This window comes from Saccopteryx leptura, chromosome 10, assembly GCF_036850995.1.
Source record: "Saccopteryx leptura isolate mSacLep1 chromosome 10, mSacLep1_pri_phased_curated, whole genome shotgun sequence".
Classification (NCBI taxonomy): Eukaryota; Metazoa; Chordata; class Mammalia; order Chiroptera; family Emballonuridae; genus Saccopteryx; species Saccopteryx leptura.
The window spans coordinates 14680169-14696297 of record NC_089512.1 but is presented as its reverse complement, the minus strand read 5'-3'; the positions used below and the strand labels follow the sequence as shown (position 1 = coordinate 14696297).

At 56.9% G+C, this 16129-nt stretch overlaps 1 protein-coding gene across 1 annotated transcript; it reads left to right on the top strand.

The window, feature by feature from the left end:
• Window positions 1-1862: 1862 nt before the first annotated feature.
• VILL (villin like) lies at window positions 1863-15980 on the top strand. Its single transcript, XM_066351247.1, is given in 19 exon segments — window positions 1863-1925; window positions 2130-2204; window positions 2485-2717; window positions 3963-4071; window positions 5510-5620; window positions 5921-6120; window positions 6499-6577; window positions 6672-6770; window positions 7362-7500; window positions 7800-7900; window positions 9734-9871; window positions 9977-10135; window positions 10647-10826; window positions 11358-11503; window positions 12489-12633; window positions 13994-14176; window positions 14347-14491; window positions 14494-14951; window positions 15867-15980. Coding segments are annotated over 19 exon segments (2877 nt in total).
• Window positions 15981-16129: the final 149 nt, after the last annotated feature.

Below are 16129 nucleotides of genomic sequence, written 5' to 3'. Positions count from 1 at the left end.
TGTCCCGAGTCTGCAGAGCCTGTGTGTGTCTGTCCTGAGCCTATTGTCAGAGCTTTTTTTCAGAACCTGGGCCTTTATAGACAGCCTGTCCCTATTTTCCCGTCTATGAGACGGGCTTTGAGTTCAGAAGCTGCCCAGCCCGTACACCTGTCCCTGTTGACAGAGTTTGCCTGGTGTCCTTGTCTGGGACACCTCATTCTGCTTAAAGACGCTTGTGTTTGCAAAGCGTTGCCTGTGTCCAGTACCTGTCCCGGTCCCTGTCCCTCTGCAATGTCTGTCTCTCGACGATGCTCCTCTTTGCCGTCTGTTCCTATTTCAGAGCCTGGTTCTGTCGGCAGAAACTGAGCCCTGTTTGTCCAGTCGATGATATTTTTCAAGGCCTCTGCCTGAATTGCCCTGGATAAAAAGTATCTCTGTTTGCAGGACCTGTTCCCATGAAGAGCTTATCCTTGTCAGGGTCGCTGTGTCCATCGGGGAGCAGCTGTGACTTTCTGCAGAGCACACCCCAGTTCGCAGAGCCTGTGCCCGCCTGTGCAGTTTATTCCTAATCCCATGTGTACCTGGGAGCCAAGCCGCTCCCTCTTTACAGAGCTTCATCTGCTTCCAGAATTTGTCCTTTTCTAGAAAACCTGCCCCTGTTTGCAGAGCCCAGCCACGTTCCGAGATCTTGCCCGTGTCTGGGGCACCTGTCCTTGACCACACAGCTCAATTCCCTGCCAGCTGCTTCCCGCAAACCCTGCCTTCTCTGAAGAAGCTGTCACTGTTAACAGAGCCCTTCTGTTCGCGGGGCCTCTGTGGGCTTACCAAACCTGTCCCTATCTGCAAAGTCTGTCTCTAGAGGCCGAGTCTGCAAGGCCTGTGTCTTCTTTCAAAGCCTGGATCTCATTGTCAAGTTCCTGAATGTTTGCGCAGCCCACTCCCAGCCCCTGAGGCAGGCTCCAAGTCGGCTTCCGGATGCCGTCCCTGCGGGCAGAGCCCAGCCATGCCTAGAGAGCGCCTTCCTCTTTCTGGAAGCATCTTTCTGACTGAAGATGCTGGGCCTCTTTGCAGATGTTGCCTACCCACCTCTCTGTCCACCTCTGCAGTCTGTCCCTTATGCAAAGTCTGTCGCCCTGCCTTAAGAGTTTGACGCCCTCCTCCCTTGCAAAGCCTTTCCCAGTCTGTAGAGCTCCCCCTTGCCTGCAGAACCTGTGACTATAGAGTCCTTTTCAGGGACCACAGTGTTGGCTTGGGGGCCGGCCTGTCTGAATGCCCCTGGCTAGAGGCTGTGTCCCTGCACAGCCGTCCTTCTGCACACAGACGCCCCTGGCTACAGACGCATTGTCTGTATAAGAACCTGTGCCTGTTGCATCCTGTTCTTCTATCTGAGGAAGCTGTTGTCACTGTTTGCCGAGCCTGTGCTTGGATGCAGAGCCTTTTTCTGTCCACATAGCCGCTCCCTCTCTGCAGGTCCTCTGTCTCTTTGCATCGTCTGTTCCTCATGGTGCAAAAAAACCTATGTCTGTGTGCAGAGATTGTCTGTGTCGACAAGATTCGGTCTCATTTCAAGAGCCTATCCTGGTTGGCAGAGGTATTCTCTATGTCCAAAGACTATCCCTGTCCACAGAGCTTAGCCCTGCTTCAGGGGCACAACCACACACAGACGACAAACCAAGTCCCTGTTTGCAAAGCCTCTCTATGCTGCCGGCCGCAGCGCCTGTCCTGTTTGGCTGACGTCTGTGCGTTTACAGAGTCCCCCTCATGCAGCCACGTGCTGCGAGGAAGGGGCTCTGGAGCGCTGCGGGCAGGGGGAGTCCTTGCTTGGAGGCCAGGCTCTGAGAACGCTTGCCCTTGTTTCCTTCCCCACTCCCAGCTGGCCTAGGATGGACGTCAAGAGCCTCATCGCCACTGAGGGCCACAAGGACCTCCAGATATGGATCATTGAGGTGAGGCCACCGCCAGACAGCAGCGTTGGTGCCACAGGAAGTGTCTGGCCCCTGAAACTAGGCTCCCGGGCCTCTACTCAGAGCTTCCTCCCCCGACCCCAGGGGGCCATGGGTGTGTGTGTGCGTGTGTGTGTGTGTGTGTGTGTGTGTGTGTGTGTGTGTGTGAGGGTCTCCTGAGTTGTCTCCAGGCACCTTCCTCTCCAGAACCTGATGATGGAGTCTGTCCCCGAGAGGGCTTATGGGAACTTCTTTGAGGAGCACTGCTACATCGTCCTCCACGTGAGCACTGGGGAGTCTGTCTGTGGGCTGGTGGCATGGCCCCGCTGGGGAGTCTGAGGGTGCAGAGTAAGCTGCGCCCTGGGGGGATCCCTGCCGGGGGCCCTAGCGTCCCATCCCACAAGGGGCTGCTGCCTCTGAGGCCTCTTCGTCCTTTGGTCCCCACTCAAGGTCCCCTGCCCTGTTTCCCCAAGGCCCTGGGCACATCTTGGACCTTGACCTCAGTGTCCACTTGTGCCTTGGCCCTCGCCCACTCCCCCACCCTGGAACCTCAGCTCCCCAGCCCCCACCACAAACACCTGGGCCCTGGGTCCCCCAGAGCCTGAAGGCCACACAGGGAGCATCCAAGGACCTGCACTACTGGATCGGAAAGAAGGCGGACGCAGAGGCGCAGGGCGTGGCAGGCACCTTTATGCAGCACCTGCAGGAGGCGCTGGGGGGCGCCACAGTGCAGCACCGAGAGGTGCAGGGCTACGAATCCGACTGTTTCTGCAGTTACTTCCGCTCAGGGGTCATGTGAGTAAGGGGGCTGCAGGTGTGGGGGAGCGGACAGGGCTGCAGGGTGGCCTGGATGACCCTCTCCGTCATCCCTAGTGTGTGGGGTGTTTGGGGCTGGCTAACGCCCTTATTGAGATACAAATTACATACTGTACAGCTCGCCGTGTACAGCATACAGTTCAGTGATTTATAGTCTAGTCACAGATGTGTGCTGCCATCACCACAGTTTCTGAACATTTCCATCACCCCAAAAAGAGGCCCCATGCCCGTTAGCAGCCAGTTCCCATTCGCCCGCACTCCCTGTCCCATCTGTACAGATTTGTCTGTTCTAGACATTCCCTGTAAGTGGAGTTACCAACACGTGTTATATGGCTATTCCACACTTTATTTATGTATTCATCACGTAATGGACATTTGGGTTGTTTCCACTTTTTAGCTGTTAAAAATAATGTTGTTATCAACAGTTGTATATAAGCTTTGGGGTGTTTCCCGAGTTTCATTGAAATATAATTGACATACACCGCTGTATAAGTTTAAGGTATACAGCATAACAGTTGGACTTATGTATGCTGTGAAATGATTACTGCTGTAAGTTTAGTTAACATCCATCACTGTATACAAGTTTTTGTGTGCACACGTCTTCTGTTTCTCTTGAGTATTCACCCAGGAGTGGACACCCATGTCGTATTGAGTTTGCGTTTATGTTACTGGGCAGAAACATGTGTAGAAACATGTCTTTTGCTGTAAATTGCTTCAAATATGTATTAATAGTTCCAATATATCAGGTGGAACCATAGGAAATCGCCAATATTAGATCGTTTGTTTTATACAGTTGAACCTAACACATGCATATTGTATATACATGAACAGATACACACCTGTACACATGCAGGAAACACACCACTTCTGTACATGTTCACTTACAGGTGGGCACACCTACACATACATGAGTAGTCATGTCCACCTACACGCTTGCATCTACACTCACATGGATAAACTGATACTCGTCTTTCCGTTTGTATACAAATGCATTGTATGTGCACATGCAGGTATGTGTGTATACGCATGATTTACATCTATACACATGGATAAACACTAATCCCACATGTGGAGCCATGTGCTTGTACACGCGTGTTGTCTCTAGTTGCACATGTGTGTTAAGGAGGCACATGCATGTCCCCACGTGTGTGAATACGTGAGCCCTGCACTCACTCCTGCACGTGGCAGTCTGTGGCCTTACGTGGGACCCCATTCCCTCCTCAGCTACAAGAAGGGCGGCCTGGCCTCTGCCCTCAGGCATGTGGAGATCAACATGTACAGCATCCAGCGACTGCTGCGCATCAAAGGGAGGAAGCATGTGTCAGCCACCGAGGTGAGGAAGCGGGGGCGCCACCTGGTCCCTGGGTCAGCTTGGACGGTGTGGACTGGAGTAGAGGGATGGGTGGAGGGTGCCCCTGCCAGGGGTTGTCATCATTCCCAGATGATCTTTTTTCTTGTTTCAGTTACAGCTGAAATGCAATATTATATTAGTTTCAGGTGTATAACATAGTGACCAGACATTGTATAACTTATGAAGCGATCACTCCAATAAGTCCATTCCCTGGTCCCCAGCTGGCCTACCTTGAATGAGGGGAGAGAAGGTAGAGTCAGGCTTTCAGCCCCAGCCCCACCAGGACCCCTCTGACCTCTGTTTCTTCATCAGCTCACGGCCATGTTAAGAACTTGGGGTGGGGTGGGAGCAGGACAAGAAGGTGCACCTGCGTGGTCCTTATAAGCAGTACAAGAGGAAGAACATGATTTGGGGTGTGGGTACGCGGCCCCACACTCTCATACACATTGTCATTGGCACCCATAGGCACACAGACTGTCTCCCACTGTTACGCCTGGGGTCACTTTAGTCCATTGAATCCCCTTCTGCAGTTGAGGATAGAGTACATCTTACTTCCATCTGTCTGGAAATGAACAGAAAATACCAGTCTCGGTAGAACAAGACATTTTGCTGCCCTCTGGCAGGACTTTGGTGTAGTGAACAGTCAGGTGTTTGATGTCTGTAATGTGGATGACCCTGAGTTGTGCACGTTAGTGTGTACATGGGAGGCGGCAGCCCTGTGACTCAGAGACAGTCCCACACAGGCTCACACACTGTCACCCACATACTCAGTGACTGCACACCCAAGCCCCAGGGTTTGCCTGTTATCCTGGCATAAATATCTGTCTCTTTCTTTACTCTGTCTGGATGAAGCTATGCTTACCCACAGACAACTAACTCACTGTTCCCCACATGGGCACACATACACCGTCACCCATGAGCTCACACACTTGTTCACATTTGATGTGCCCTCACATACATACAGGTGTAATATACACACATGGATAAACATACATACACCCCAACTGTATGCATGTGTATATATATATACATGTACCCCTGCACACATGCATTGAGTGAAAAGTGTCATTATCAGTCATGTACACCCTAGGAAATGCAGCATTACCTACCTATAGCCACACGTACCTAGAAATGTACACAGCCACAGCCACAGCGTGACCCTCAAGATGTCATAGGGTTACCCAGATGCATTTCTGTACCCCATAATAGTAGTGTCACAGTCACCCATGCATACAGTTGCACACAGCTTTATGCACACAAGTGACACCCCTGAGCTATGCTTATGTAGGTAGGGACAGGCTGTTGTATCCCTCCATTTGGATGTTGGTGGTGTGGCACCTTGTCCCCTTCCCTGTCACCCTCCCCACTGCTCCCTGCTCCCCTCACTGCCCTCTTCCCCCCCCCCTCCCGGCTCTGGCAGGTGGAACTCTCTTGGGACAGCTTCAATAAGGACGACATCTTCCTGCTGGACCTGGGCAAGCTGATGATCCAGTGGAACGGACCCAACAGTAGCGTTGCCAAGAAGGCACGGGTCAGTGTCCGCTCCGGGAACTAAGAGGTGCAGGACTCGGGGAGACGGGTGGTCCCCCAGGTACCCGTCCTCCATCCACCCCAGGAGGTAGGCCGGGCTCTATGCTACAACCTGAAAAGCAACTACGAGCTACAAGCCGAGTCCAGTCCCAGCGCTGGTGGTGCCTCTTAATATCAGGGTAAAGGGGCACACTCCCCCAGCCTCTGGCAGTTGAGCAGTGACAGGGAGGATCTGGGACGCTGTCTGAGGGGTACAGGGGATCTGCTGGAGAGGCCCTGACTGCCAGGTCCTCCCGTGCAGGGCCTGGCTCTGACCTGCAGCCTCCAGGACAGGGAACGTGGTGGCCGTGCGCAGATCGGTGTGGTGGATGATGAGGACAAGGCCACTAACCTCATGGAGATCATGGAAACTGTGCTGGGCCCCAGAGTGGGCAACCTGTATGCCACCAGGCCCACCAACAGCATTAACCAGCTGCGGAAGGCCCAAGTGCACCTCTACCAGTGAGCAGACCTTGGGCAGGGTAGGGTCGGTGGGGCAGGCCAGGCCTGCGTGTCCACCATGACAGCAGGAACACAGGGTCGCTGGGAAGCCCTCCGGAAAAGGCTTGTGGGTTTCCGGGGCAGGCCATGTGGGACTTTGGGCCCAAGACGTACTTTTGTGTGGCTGCACTCAGAGAAACCCATTGTACAGACAGAGTGGCTAAGGCTCTGAGAAGGTCAGGCTGTTTCCTCAGGCTCCACAGCAAGGCTGCAGTGAAGTCAAGGCTTCAACTCAGGGCTCCAGCCTCCCTGCCTCTACCTGGGGGTGCGGGGATGGGCTAAACGGGGCTAGAGTGGAGCCAGGCCACGGCTGCCCCCATCTGGACACCTGTCCTCCAGTGTCTATGAGCACGGCGAGGACCTGGTGATCGAGGAGCTGGCCACCCGCCCACTGACCCAAGACCTGCTGCATGAGGAGGTGAGGCAGGCCTGGCCGGGTCACGCCGTCCCTCCCCACCGCCCAGCTCCGCCCAGTCTGGACTGCCTACTGACCAGCCCCACTCTGATCCCAGGACTGCTACATCCTGGACCACGGGGGTTTCAAGGTCTATGTGTGGCAGGGACACAGATCCAACCACCGGGAGAAAAAGGCTGCCTTCAGCCGGGCTCTGGTGAGGCTGCGGGGTCCTGTCTCAGAGGGACACAGCACTGCCCTGCGGCTTGAAGGGGGAGGCAGCCCTGCCCTGGGGTCGGAGGGAGGAAATGGCTCTACCCTGAAGTCTAAGCTAGAAGATGTCCGTCCTGGAGTCCGAGTCCAAAAGGGGCGGGGCGGTGCTGCCCCGGGAACCTGTCCGAGAGAGGACAGAGCTCTGCCCAGGGGCCTGAGGGGAGCACAGGGTCCTCTCTGGGGAAGTACAGACGCTTGGCCGGCCCTGGGAGCCCTGATGCTAGAGGGGTGGGGAGGACCAGGTAGCAGCAAGAAACCGTGTCAAAGGAAGATGCGGCCCTGTCCTGACATCTGACGGGTTGTCATGGCCCGCCCTTCCCGAAGCCCGGACTACGGGGCCCCTGCCTGTTCTCAGAGACCTCGGAGCAGTCGGTAGTGGCAGAGCCAGCTCCACAAAGCGGGGCAGGAGCTCGGTTAATTACTTCTGCTCAGTGCTCGGCTGGCCCTGCAGCCTGAACAGCAGGTCCCCGCGGGTGGCGCGCAGCCGTGGCCTCGTGGGCTCTCGGGCACAGGCCTGACAGAGCCCCCGCCCCAGGGCTTCATCAATGCTAAGGGCTACCCGCGCTACACCAACGTGGAGGTGGTGAGCGAGCGCGCCGAGTCGGCCGCGTTCCAGCAGCTCTTCCAGAGTTGGTCTAAGGATCAGCACAGGAACAAGAACCCTGGCTGGATCGGTGAGGCGGGCAGCGGGGGCGGGGCCTGTGGGCGGAGTGAGAGGGGGCGGGGCTACGGGGCGGAGTCTGCAGGATGACCTGGTGGTGGGCGGGGCCTGCGGCCGCGTGGGTGAGGGGGCGGGGCCTGCGGCCGCGTGAGTGAGGGGGCGGGGACTGCGGAGAGGCATGGTAAGGGGGCGGGGCCAGAGGGAGCTTCTTGACTCACGGCTGATGGGTTGGTCCGAAGGGAGCCTATGAGGGGGCCTGTGCAGCCCCGTTAGGACAGCAGGCCCCAGTAACACTCTCTGTCCCACCCTCAGGTAAACTGAGTCAGGTAAAGCTGGACGTGGGCAACCTTTACCGCCAACCCGAGCTGGCTGCCCAACTCAGGCTGGTGGACGACGGCTCTGGGAAGGTGGAGGTGAGGGGCACCGGCTTGGTGTGGGCGAAACAGAGGGGCAATGGACACGCAGGGGTAGGCTTTGTCTTTCCGTGAGCAGTTGTGGCTGCTAAAGCGACTCAGCCACTCTCAGGTATCATCTGCACACAAAAAGGGCCACCCAGGGCCATGTCACATACACATACTCCCTCCCAAGACAGCAGTTTATACACATCACGCCGAATGCATCATACACAGCCATGGCCATTCACTCACACAGCACTCATGCCACACAGCACAGTGAAACTCAGACACTTGTGCCCTTTTGTCATATGTAGACAGCCATATGTATGGTAATACAGGCACAGATACTCACACCTTGTAATTACACTTAATCACAGCCCAATACACAACTGCAGGAGTTGCACAAATTCTGCATCACACTTGATTGGTCACATCCAACCACAAACCCACAGGGACACACCCAAACAGATACACAGTCTCATAATCAATCATAGCCCCACACACCCAACACCGTCACACACCGCTGGCCGCCTGTCTGGTCTCAGACCAGTATTCTGGGAGAGGGAGGTGTTGGGGACCACTTTCAGGTTCTGTACACAGGGCAGGGGTGCATCTTGACCTGTTGGCTGAATCCCTGGGCAGAGCCTCTTAATTCCTTCGGGCTTCAGTTTGTTTGCTTTGCTTTTCTAAAAAGCGGAGGCAAAAACTGTGGTCCCTTCTGGCCCCCAGGCTGGTGTGGGGACTGTGAGATTCTGGGACTGCTGGGCTTCTGTGAGGGGTTCTAGTTCTCAAGGTAGGTCAAGGACAGGGAAAATATTGTTTCTCCAAGGTTCCCTCCTCAAATTGTCCTGATATGAATGGACAGAGGTGGTGAGGGAGGAGAGGCAGAGATAGGACCAGGCAGGGAGGAAGGGAGGAGCAGGAGAGAGGAAGATGGGGGAGAGGGGAACAGGGAGAGACAGGAGGCTGAGAAAGAGGGAGGAGACTGTTATGGGTGGGGGGATGAGATGAGGAGCAGGAAAAGATAAGGCATACTGGGAGCGCCAGAGAGAGACCTGGGGAAAGCAGAGGAGGTCACGGGAGGGAAGGAAGGAGGGGCTCTGTGACCCGGTCACAAGCACAAAGGCAGGGAAGGGATCCCTTCCAGCAGGCGAGTGTGCAGGCAAGTGGGGAGGTGGGGGCAAGGCCAGGAGTCCTAGCTGCCCGTAGGTGCCGCTCCTGGGGGTGTGTGTTCAGAGTCGGCCCCTTCTGCAAAAGGCTGGATTCGGGATGCTCAGGTCTGGAGGAGACCTTTCCCAGGGACAGCTGTCAGGCTCTGTGTGGGCACAGGATGCCCGGGCGTTGTTTTCTGCCACGTCACAGTGCGTGTTGTTATCCCCACTTTACAAGTGGGAAAAACTAAAGCTCATCAAGATCTCACTGCCGACACGGGCTGACCTGTGTGTTAAGGGCGAGGAAATGGATTTTTGAAGAGCTTTTGTATTTTCAAGTGACCCTTGAAAAAAGGGAATTTTTCCAAGAGCCCCGAGGCTTTGCTTCTGCCCAGCTCCTGTTGCCCTGGCCTGAGTAGGGAGCAGTTCTGCCAGAACCTGTCTGCCCTTCCCCCGTGCTGTGGCCGCTGGGGTCAGGCTGAGGGCGGTGTGTGACGGGGCAGGTTCACCTTGCAGCCTCGGGGGATGGGGGGTCGCCTGCCGATCTTTCACACAAGCCCAGCATGCAACACGGGGTGTGTGCACAGTTGGGGGCAAGTCCCTTGCCCACACAGATGAGACTGAAGAGAGCTTTCCGGCTAGGCACCGGGTGAGTTCAGGTGGAGGAGCCACCTGTGCCCATTGGTCCCCCGCTCCCCAGGTGTGGTGCATCCTGAACTCAGGCAGGCAGCCTGTGGACCCCAAGCATCATGCACGGTTTTGGGCAGACAACTGCTACCTTGTCCTCTACACATACCAGAAGATGGGGCGCGTCCAGCACACCCTGTACCTGTGGAAGGTGCGCGGGCCCGAGGGGGGCGGCGGGCACCTTCCAGCCCCAGAGCTGACGACCTGAGAATGGGATCTAAGAGTCGCTCCAGGGCCTCACCACCCCCATCTGCAGGGCCTCCAGGCCACCACACAGGAGATAAAGGCCCTGAACTGCAATGCCGAGGAGCTGGACTTCATGTACCATGGAGCCCTGGTGCAAGAGCATGTGACAATGGGCAGTGAGCCTCCCCAGTTCCTTGCCATCTTCCGGGGCCGGCTGGTGGTCCTCCAGGTAGGACCCATCTTTGTTGCTGTGGCAACGGCCTCATGGCTCCTCCGTGTGCCGGGTGACCTTTACGTGCACAGGCTACCCCTCGTTCAGGTCGAGGGCCCAGCTTACCCCAGCCCTCACTCTGGCTTCCTGGTGCTTGTCCCTGCCTAAGTTTCTCCCCCCAGTCCTCAGAGCCAGCCACAGAGCAGGAGCTCAGGTGAGGAAGTTTAATTGGAAGGGAGCCAGGAACTTGCCTGAGATCATACAGAGGCCAAGCCGTCCCCACTTTCCACCTGCAAGCCTCGGGAACTATGCCCTGACCCCTTGCGGATGGGGCAGGGGGTGTTCCATTTAGAAAGGCCTGGTTCCATCCTCGACCATGGGGCCCTCACAGTCCGAGCCCAGAGTGTCCAGAAAAGAGCAGTGGCTTCAAGAAAGGGATCCCTGGGCCTTGATGGAGTTTGTCCCCCACTGGGACAGGGAGGTGGGTCCCAGGAGCCCTTGCCCCAGCTGATGCCCAGCCCTCTTGTAGGGAGGCACTAGGCACGGTGAAAGGGGACAGCCAGCACCCATCACAAGGCTCTTCCATGTGCAAGGCACTGACAGCTACAACACTAAGACTGTGGAGGTGCCAGCCCGGGCCTCTGCCCTCAACTCCGGTGACATCTTCTTGCTGGTCACAGCCAGAATGTACTACCTCTGGTTTGGGAAGGTAATGCTAATGCTAACACTTCGCCCCCAGGGCAGTGGAGCCGGCAGAGATGGGGACACTCCACAGGGGACACAGACTCCAAGTCCAACCTCAGATAGGCCTGGAGGCAGGTGGGGGAGCATGTGCCCCCTCTGGAACCTGGTGGAAATGATAAACTAACAGGTGGGCCTGGGACCCACCTGTCAGAGCTCAGCTGGGCTCAGGCCACCTCCTCTCCTTCCTGCCTCAAGCAGGGAGCCTGCCACTGCCCAAGTCTCTTGGTAAAAGAGAAAGCCTAGTTGAGTTTGCCAGAACAATCCCTGATCTTCAGCATAAACCATAAATGATCGACAAGCTTGGGGCTCCCAATCTTGTGCTCTGGACCAGAGAGGGTCACAGTCACTGTGACCCTGATCAGCTGGGGAGATGGAGGCCAGGAGCTGCAGGCAGGGTGACCCCCTGGTCGTGCATACCCTCCCATCAGCAGGCCTCCTGTGACTCAGGGCTCTGTGGCTGCAAGTGCGGGGCCTGACCCAGCTGTTTGCCTGCCAGGGCTGCAGCGGCGACCAGCGAGTGATGGCACGGTCGGTGATCGCTGACATCTCCAAGAAGGAGGAGGAAACGGTGCTGGAGGGCCAGGAGCCTCCCCACTTCTGGGAGGCCCTGGGAGGCCGGGCTCCCTACCCCAGCTGCAAGAGGTGATAGGGTTGGGAAGAGGGTGTTCTCCTTACACGGAGGAGGAATCTGAGGCCCAAAGAGGGTGGGTGACTAATGACGGGTCACACTGGGAAACTGGAGTAGCCAGATTAGAATTGAGGACTCCTGGCTCCGCACCCCGCGGGTCTCCCAAGAGCACAACCCCTTCGTTCCCCCTTCAGTCCCCAGTCTTCAGTAACTTGGATCAGGAAGATGCAGGGGAGTGCTGCCCTCTGCTGGCTGAATGTGCTCCCTGCATTGTCCCAGTCCTGGACCATCCTACTGACAGAAGCCATTCCCCAACCCCACAGCCCCACCCCCACCCCGGGGGTGGAGGTGTGTGTGTGTGTGTGTGTGTGTGTGTGTGTGTGTAACAGCATGGATGGAGTATGCAAGGTGTGTGGTGTGTAAATGCACAGGGTATGTATCAGAGGGTAGGGCAGAGTGAATCCTCAAAGGGAGGACGGAGCCCATCCCAGGCTGCTCTGTATTGCCTTCGGGACCTGGTTTATGCACTGCCCTCCCCCAAGTCTCCGGAGCTCCTTAGGGCTCCTGTCCCCCTCTCTCAGCCTCACTCTCCCCTCCCACCTTGGGCCCGAGCCTGGGCCCCAGCTAGGGGTGGGACCAGCAGCTCTCCCCACCCCCACCAAGGAGGACAGGGCTCCAGCTCAGGCCACCCCACGAAGCCAGCCGCCCCCCTCTGGTGTCCACTCCTGGGAAAATTCATGGGGCCGAGTGTCCGATTGTGCCACAGCTGGCTGGAGCTAGATGGATCACCTAACCTGCTTTTTCCACTGACAGATGGGGACACTGAGGTCCAGGGAGGATCGGGCGGGTGTTCCTGGAGTGAATTGCGGGGTGGGTTGAGCTCAGAGGAGGGCCCAGACTCTGGGGCAGGGGCCCCTGTGCTGAGGGCTAGCCTGGCCTAGGCGGTGAGAGGCCCAGGGCTCTCTGCGCCCCTCACAGCTGCGTGCCCTCTCTGGCCAGTCTCCCCGAGGACGTCTCCAGCGTCCAGCCACGACTGTTTGAGTGCTCCAGCCAGAGCGGCAACCTGGTCCTCACGGAAGTGGTGTTCTTTAGCCAGGACGACCTGGACAAATATGATGTCATGTTGCTAGACACCTGGCAGGAGGTGAGGCTGCTACCCCATCCCTCTGCCGTGTGTCTGTGTCGGTCTAGCTGGGTGTGAGTGTATGTTTGTGTGTCCCTCACCCTGTGGCTGCGTGTAAGGCTGCAGGGGAGACTGCGACCATGAATATGAGACCATGCCATTGTCACAGTGAGCCTTCGGGAGACTGGGACTGTGTGTCTGGGACTAATGTGTGTCATTGTGACTGGCTTTGTATTTATATGTGACGCTCTGTGCCTTCAAATGGTATGTGGTTCCAGGTGACTGCCTGGAGGTGACAAGTGTCAGTGTCAAGTGAGCAACTGTAAATTGATGACGGGCCACCTGTGCATGGTTGATGTATTTGCCTTGTGTATGTGGCTCTGTGGATTGGCTGTGTGGTCAGGCAACTGCCAGACCAGCCACAACTGGTGAGACTGTGTGTGTGACTCTGACCGGCTGTGGGCGTGAGTGTACATAAATATCTGTGTCCTTGTGTGGCTGGGGAAGTGTTTCAGGCTGGATGTGTGCAGGTGTGTGATTGTGTTAATGTGTAACTATGTGTGACTATGGGACAGTGTGTGGCTGTGATTTGGTGTCTGTGGAGATGGATGATTGCATAGCTGTGATCGTGTCTGTGTGTCTGGGTCACTGTCTGTGGCACTGTGTGGGTGTGATGAGGCTTGTAGGCGCCCCTGTCACTCTAAGCAAAACCAAAGGCCTCACCACAGCTCAGTGTGGGCTGGCAGCCCCGGCTCTCTGGCCCAGTTTGCTCTCACTGTCCCCGTGCCTGGTCGGCTTCGGCCACCATGGTCTCCGTGCGGCTCCTCAAAGACGCCAGGCACCCTCAGGGCCTTTGCACTGGCTGCTCCTTCTGGTTACAACAGCCTCTCCCCAGACACACCCATCACGTGCTGTCCCACCTCCCTCCGATCTTGAGTTAAATGTCATCATCTTCTCAGTAAGGGTTTCCCTGACTTTAACTCAAAATTATTAATACATTATTATTCCCACCACTGCCGCACTTACCTTTTTTCCCTGCCTCGTTTTCTCCATCTGATAGAGTACATAGTTTACTTATTTTTCTGTGTCCCCCAATAAAATGAAAGCTCTACAAGGACAAGGGTTTTTATCTCTTTTTTCACAGTTGAACCTCCTGACCCACAGTAAGTACTCTAAATCTCTGTGGACTGAACGCAGACATAGCACATAGCTGCCTGCCACCTTCTAGGGATTGTGGGTGTGTGGGGGTGGCAGCCAGCCTGCTGTGGGTGTGTCTGGTACGTGCTTGGGGGGCTCCGAGACCATCTGATGGATGGGGTGGGAAGTGGCCAGCTCTGGGCAGCCCCTCCACCCACTTAGGCCAGGTCCCCTCTGTGGCCAGCTCTTCCTGTGGCTCGGAGAAGACACATGCGAACGGAAGGAGGCAGTTGCCTGGGGCCAGGAGTACCTGAAGACCCATCCGGCAGGGAGGAACCAAGCCACACCCATCGTACTGGTCAAGCAGGGCTACGAGCCTCCCACTTTCACTGGGTGGTTCCTCACCTGGGACCCCTACAAGTGGACCGTGCGTAAGGTCTGAACCCAAGCCCCACCCTAATCCAGAGGGGACAGGCTTGCCCTGGGCAGACTGGCAGGAGACATTGCGCTGCCCGGGGACCTCCAATGCGGGTTAGGGAGACCTGGCCTTACCCTCCGGCCCCTCAATCTCACCCCTGCCCTGGTTCTGGTCCCCAGGACAACCAGTCCTACAGGGAAGTGGCGGAGGGCAGCCTGGGAGCAGAAGCTGCTGTCCCCATGACAACAGTGAGTACTGGGCCGCCCCAGCTTGCCCCCAGCGTCTGGGCTCGGTGGGCGTGGTCCAGATGGGCGGAATGGGCAGGGAGGAGCCAGGCCCTGGCAGGTGGCAGGAGTCACAGCTGGGAGCAAGAGGACCAGTGGGCTCCATGTGGCTTCCCTGTGGGAGCCTGTCCCCCATCTTCCCCAGCCTGAGTCCCCTCTCTGGACAGGAACTCAACAACTCCCAGCTGTTCAGTTGGCTAAACAATGGCAAGATAGGCGCCTTGGCCCTCCAGGCCCTCAAGGGCTCCAAGGACAGGTCAAAAACCGAGCTGGAGTTGGGCCCCAAGGTGAGCAGCAGCGCTAGTATCAGCACCAGCGCCAGTGCCAGTACCAGCACCAGCACCAGCGCTAGTACCAGCGCCAGTACCAGCGCCAGCGTTAGCAGCAGCAGCTACCACAGAAGCTCCGGACCCATGGTCTATGGGGACCTGCCCCGCGAACAGCTGATGTTCCAGACTGCTAGGGCCCTGCCGGAGGGCGTGGACCCAGCCCACAAGGAGGTAGGTGTCTGCTCCTCACTGCCCCACCACTAATGCACCTGAAACAGAGCCACAGAGCCACAGAGCCTGGGTGACACAGGGAGGCTGTGAGCCAGTGGAAGGCTGCCCGGGGAGATGTGTGTTCCAGATGGGGTGATAGGCAGAGCAAGATGGCAGAGGAGGGCCTGAGCCCCGGGGACAGCCCGGGTCACCCCACTCCCTGTCAATAAAGGCTGAGGCCCTCACAAGGTGTGGTGTGTTGGCTCTTAAGTCAGGGTCACTCAGTAGCCTCCCCTCTGGGGCTGGAGCGGGGGGTCTCCCTATACCCTCCTCCATGGAGGGGTTTGTTTCTGCTGGTCCCTCCTGCCCGGGGGGACAGGCAATGCCCTCAGGACAGTGTGACTGCAGAGCGGAGTTCAAGGGCTCTGGGACGCCGCGCATGGGCGCGCTTTACTGGAATTTTCTGGCATGCAGGTAAAGAGACCTCAGGACTGTTTAATGATTTTTATAAAAACCCTGGGATGACGCCTCTAGGTGGGACAGGATTTCTGGGCTCAGTTAACACCCTTCCCTGTAGCCTGACCAGGCAGTGGCGTAGTAGATAGAGCATCGGACTGGGATGCGGATGACCCAGGTTCGAGACCCCGAGGTCGCCAGCTTGAGCGCGGGCTCATCTGGTTTGAGCAAAGCTCACAAGGTCGCTGGCTCGAGCAAGGGGTTACTCGGTCTGCTGAAGGCCGACGCACGGGTCAAGGCACATATGAGAAAGCAATCAATGAACAACTAAGGTGTCGCAACGAAAAACTGATGATTGGTGCTTCTCATCTCTCTCCGTTCCTGTCTGTCTGTCCCTCTCTCTGACTCTCTGACTCTGTAAAAAAAACAAAACAAAACAAAAAACCACCCTTCCCTGTATCGACCGCCCCCACCCCACAGTTCTATCTGTCAGACTCTGACTTCCAAGATATCTTTGGGAAGTCCAAGAAGGAATTCTACAGCATGGCCCTGTGGAAGCAGCAGCAGGAGAAAAAGCAGCTTGGCTTCTTCTGAACCCAGGTCCCTCTCTGACCAGTGCCACTCACATCGCTGAGCCCCCGCGGGTGACACCCCCACACAGACCTGAGCCCCAGGGACAGCCCGGGTCACCCCACTCCCTGTCAATAAAGGCTGAGGCCCTCACAGGGTGTGGTGTGTTGGCT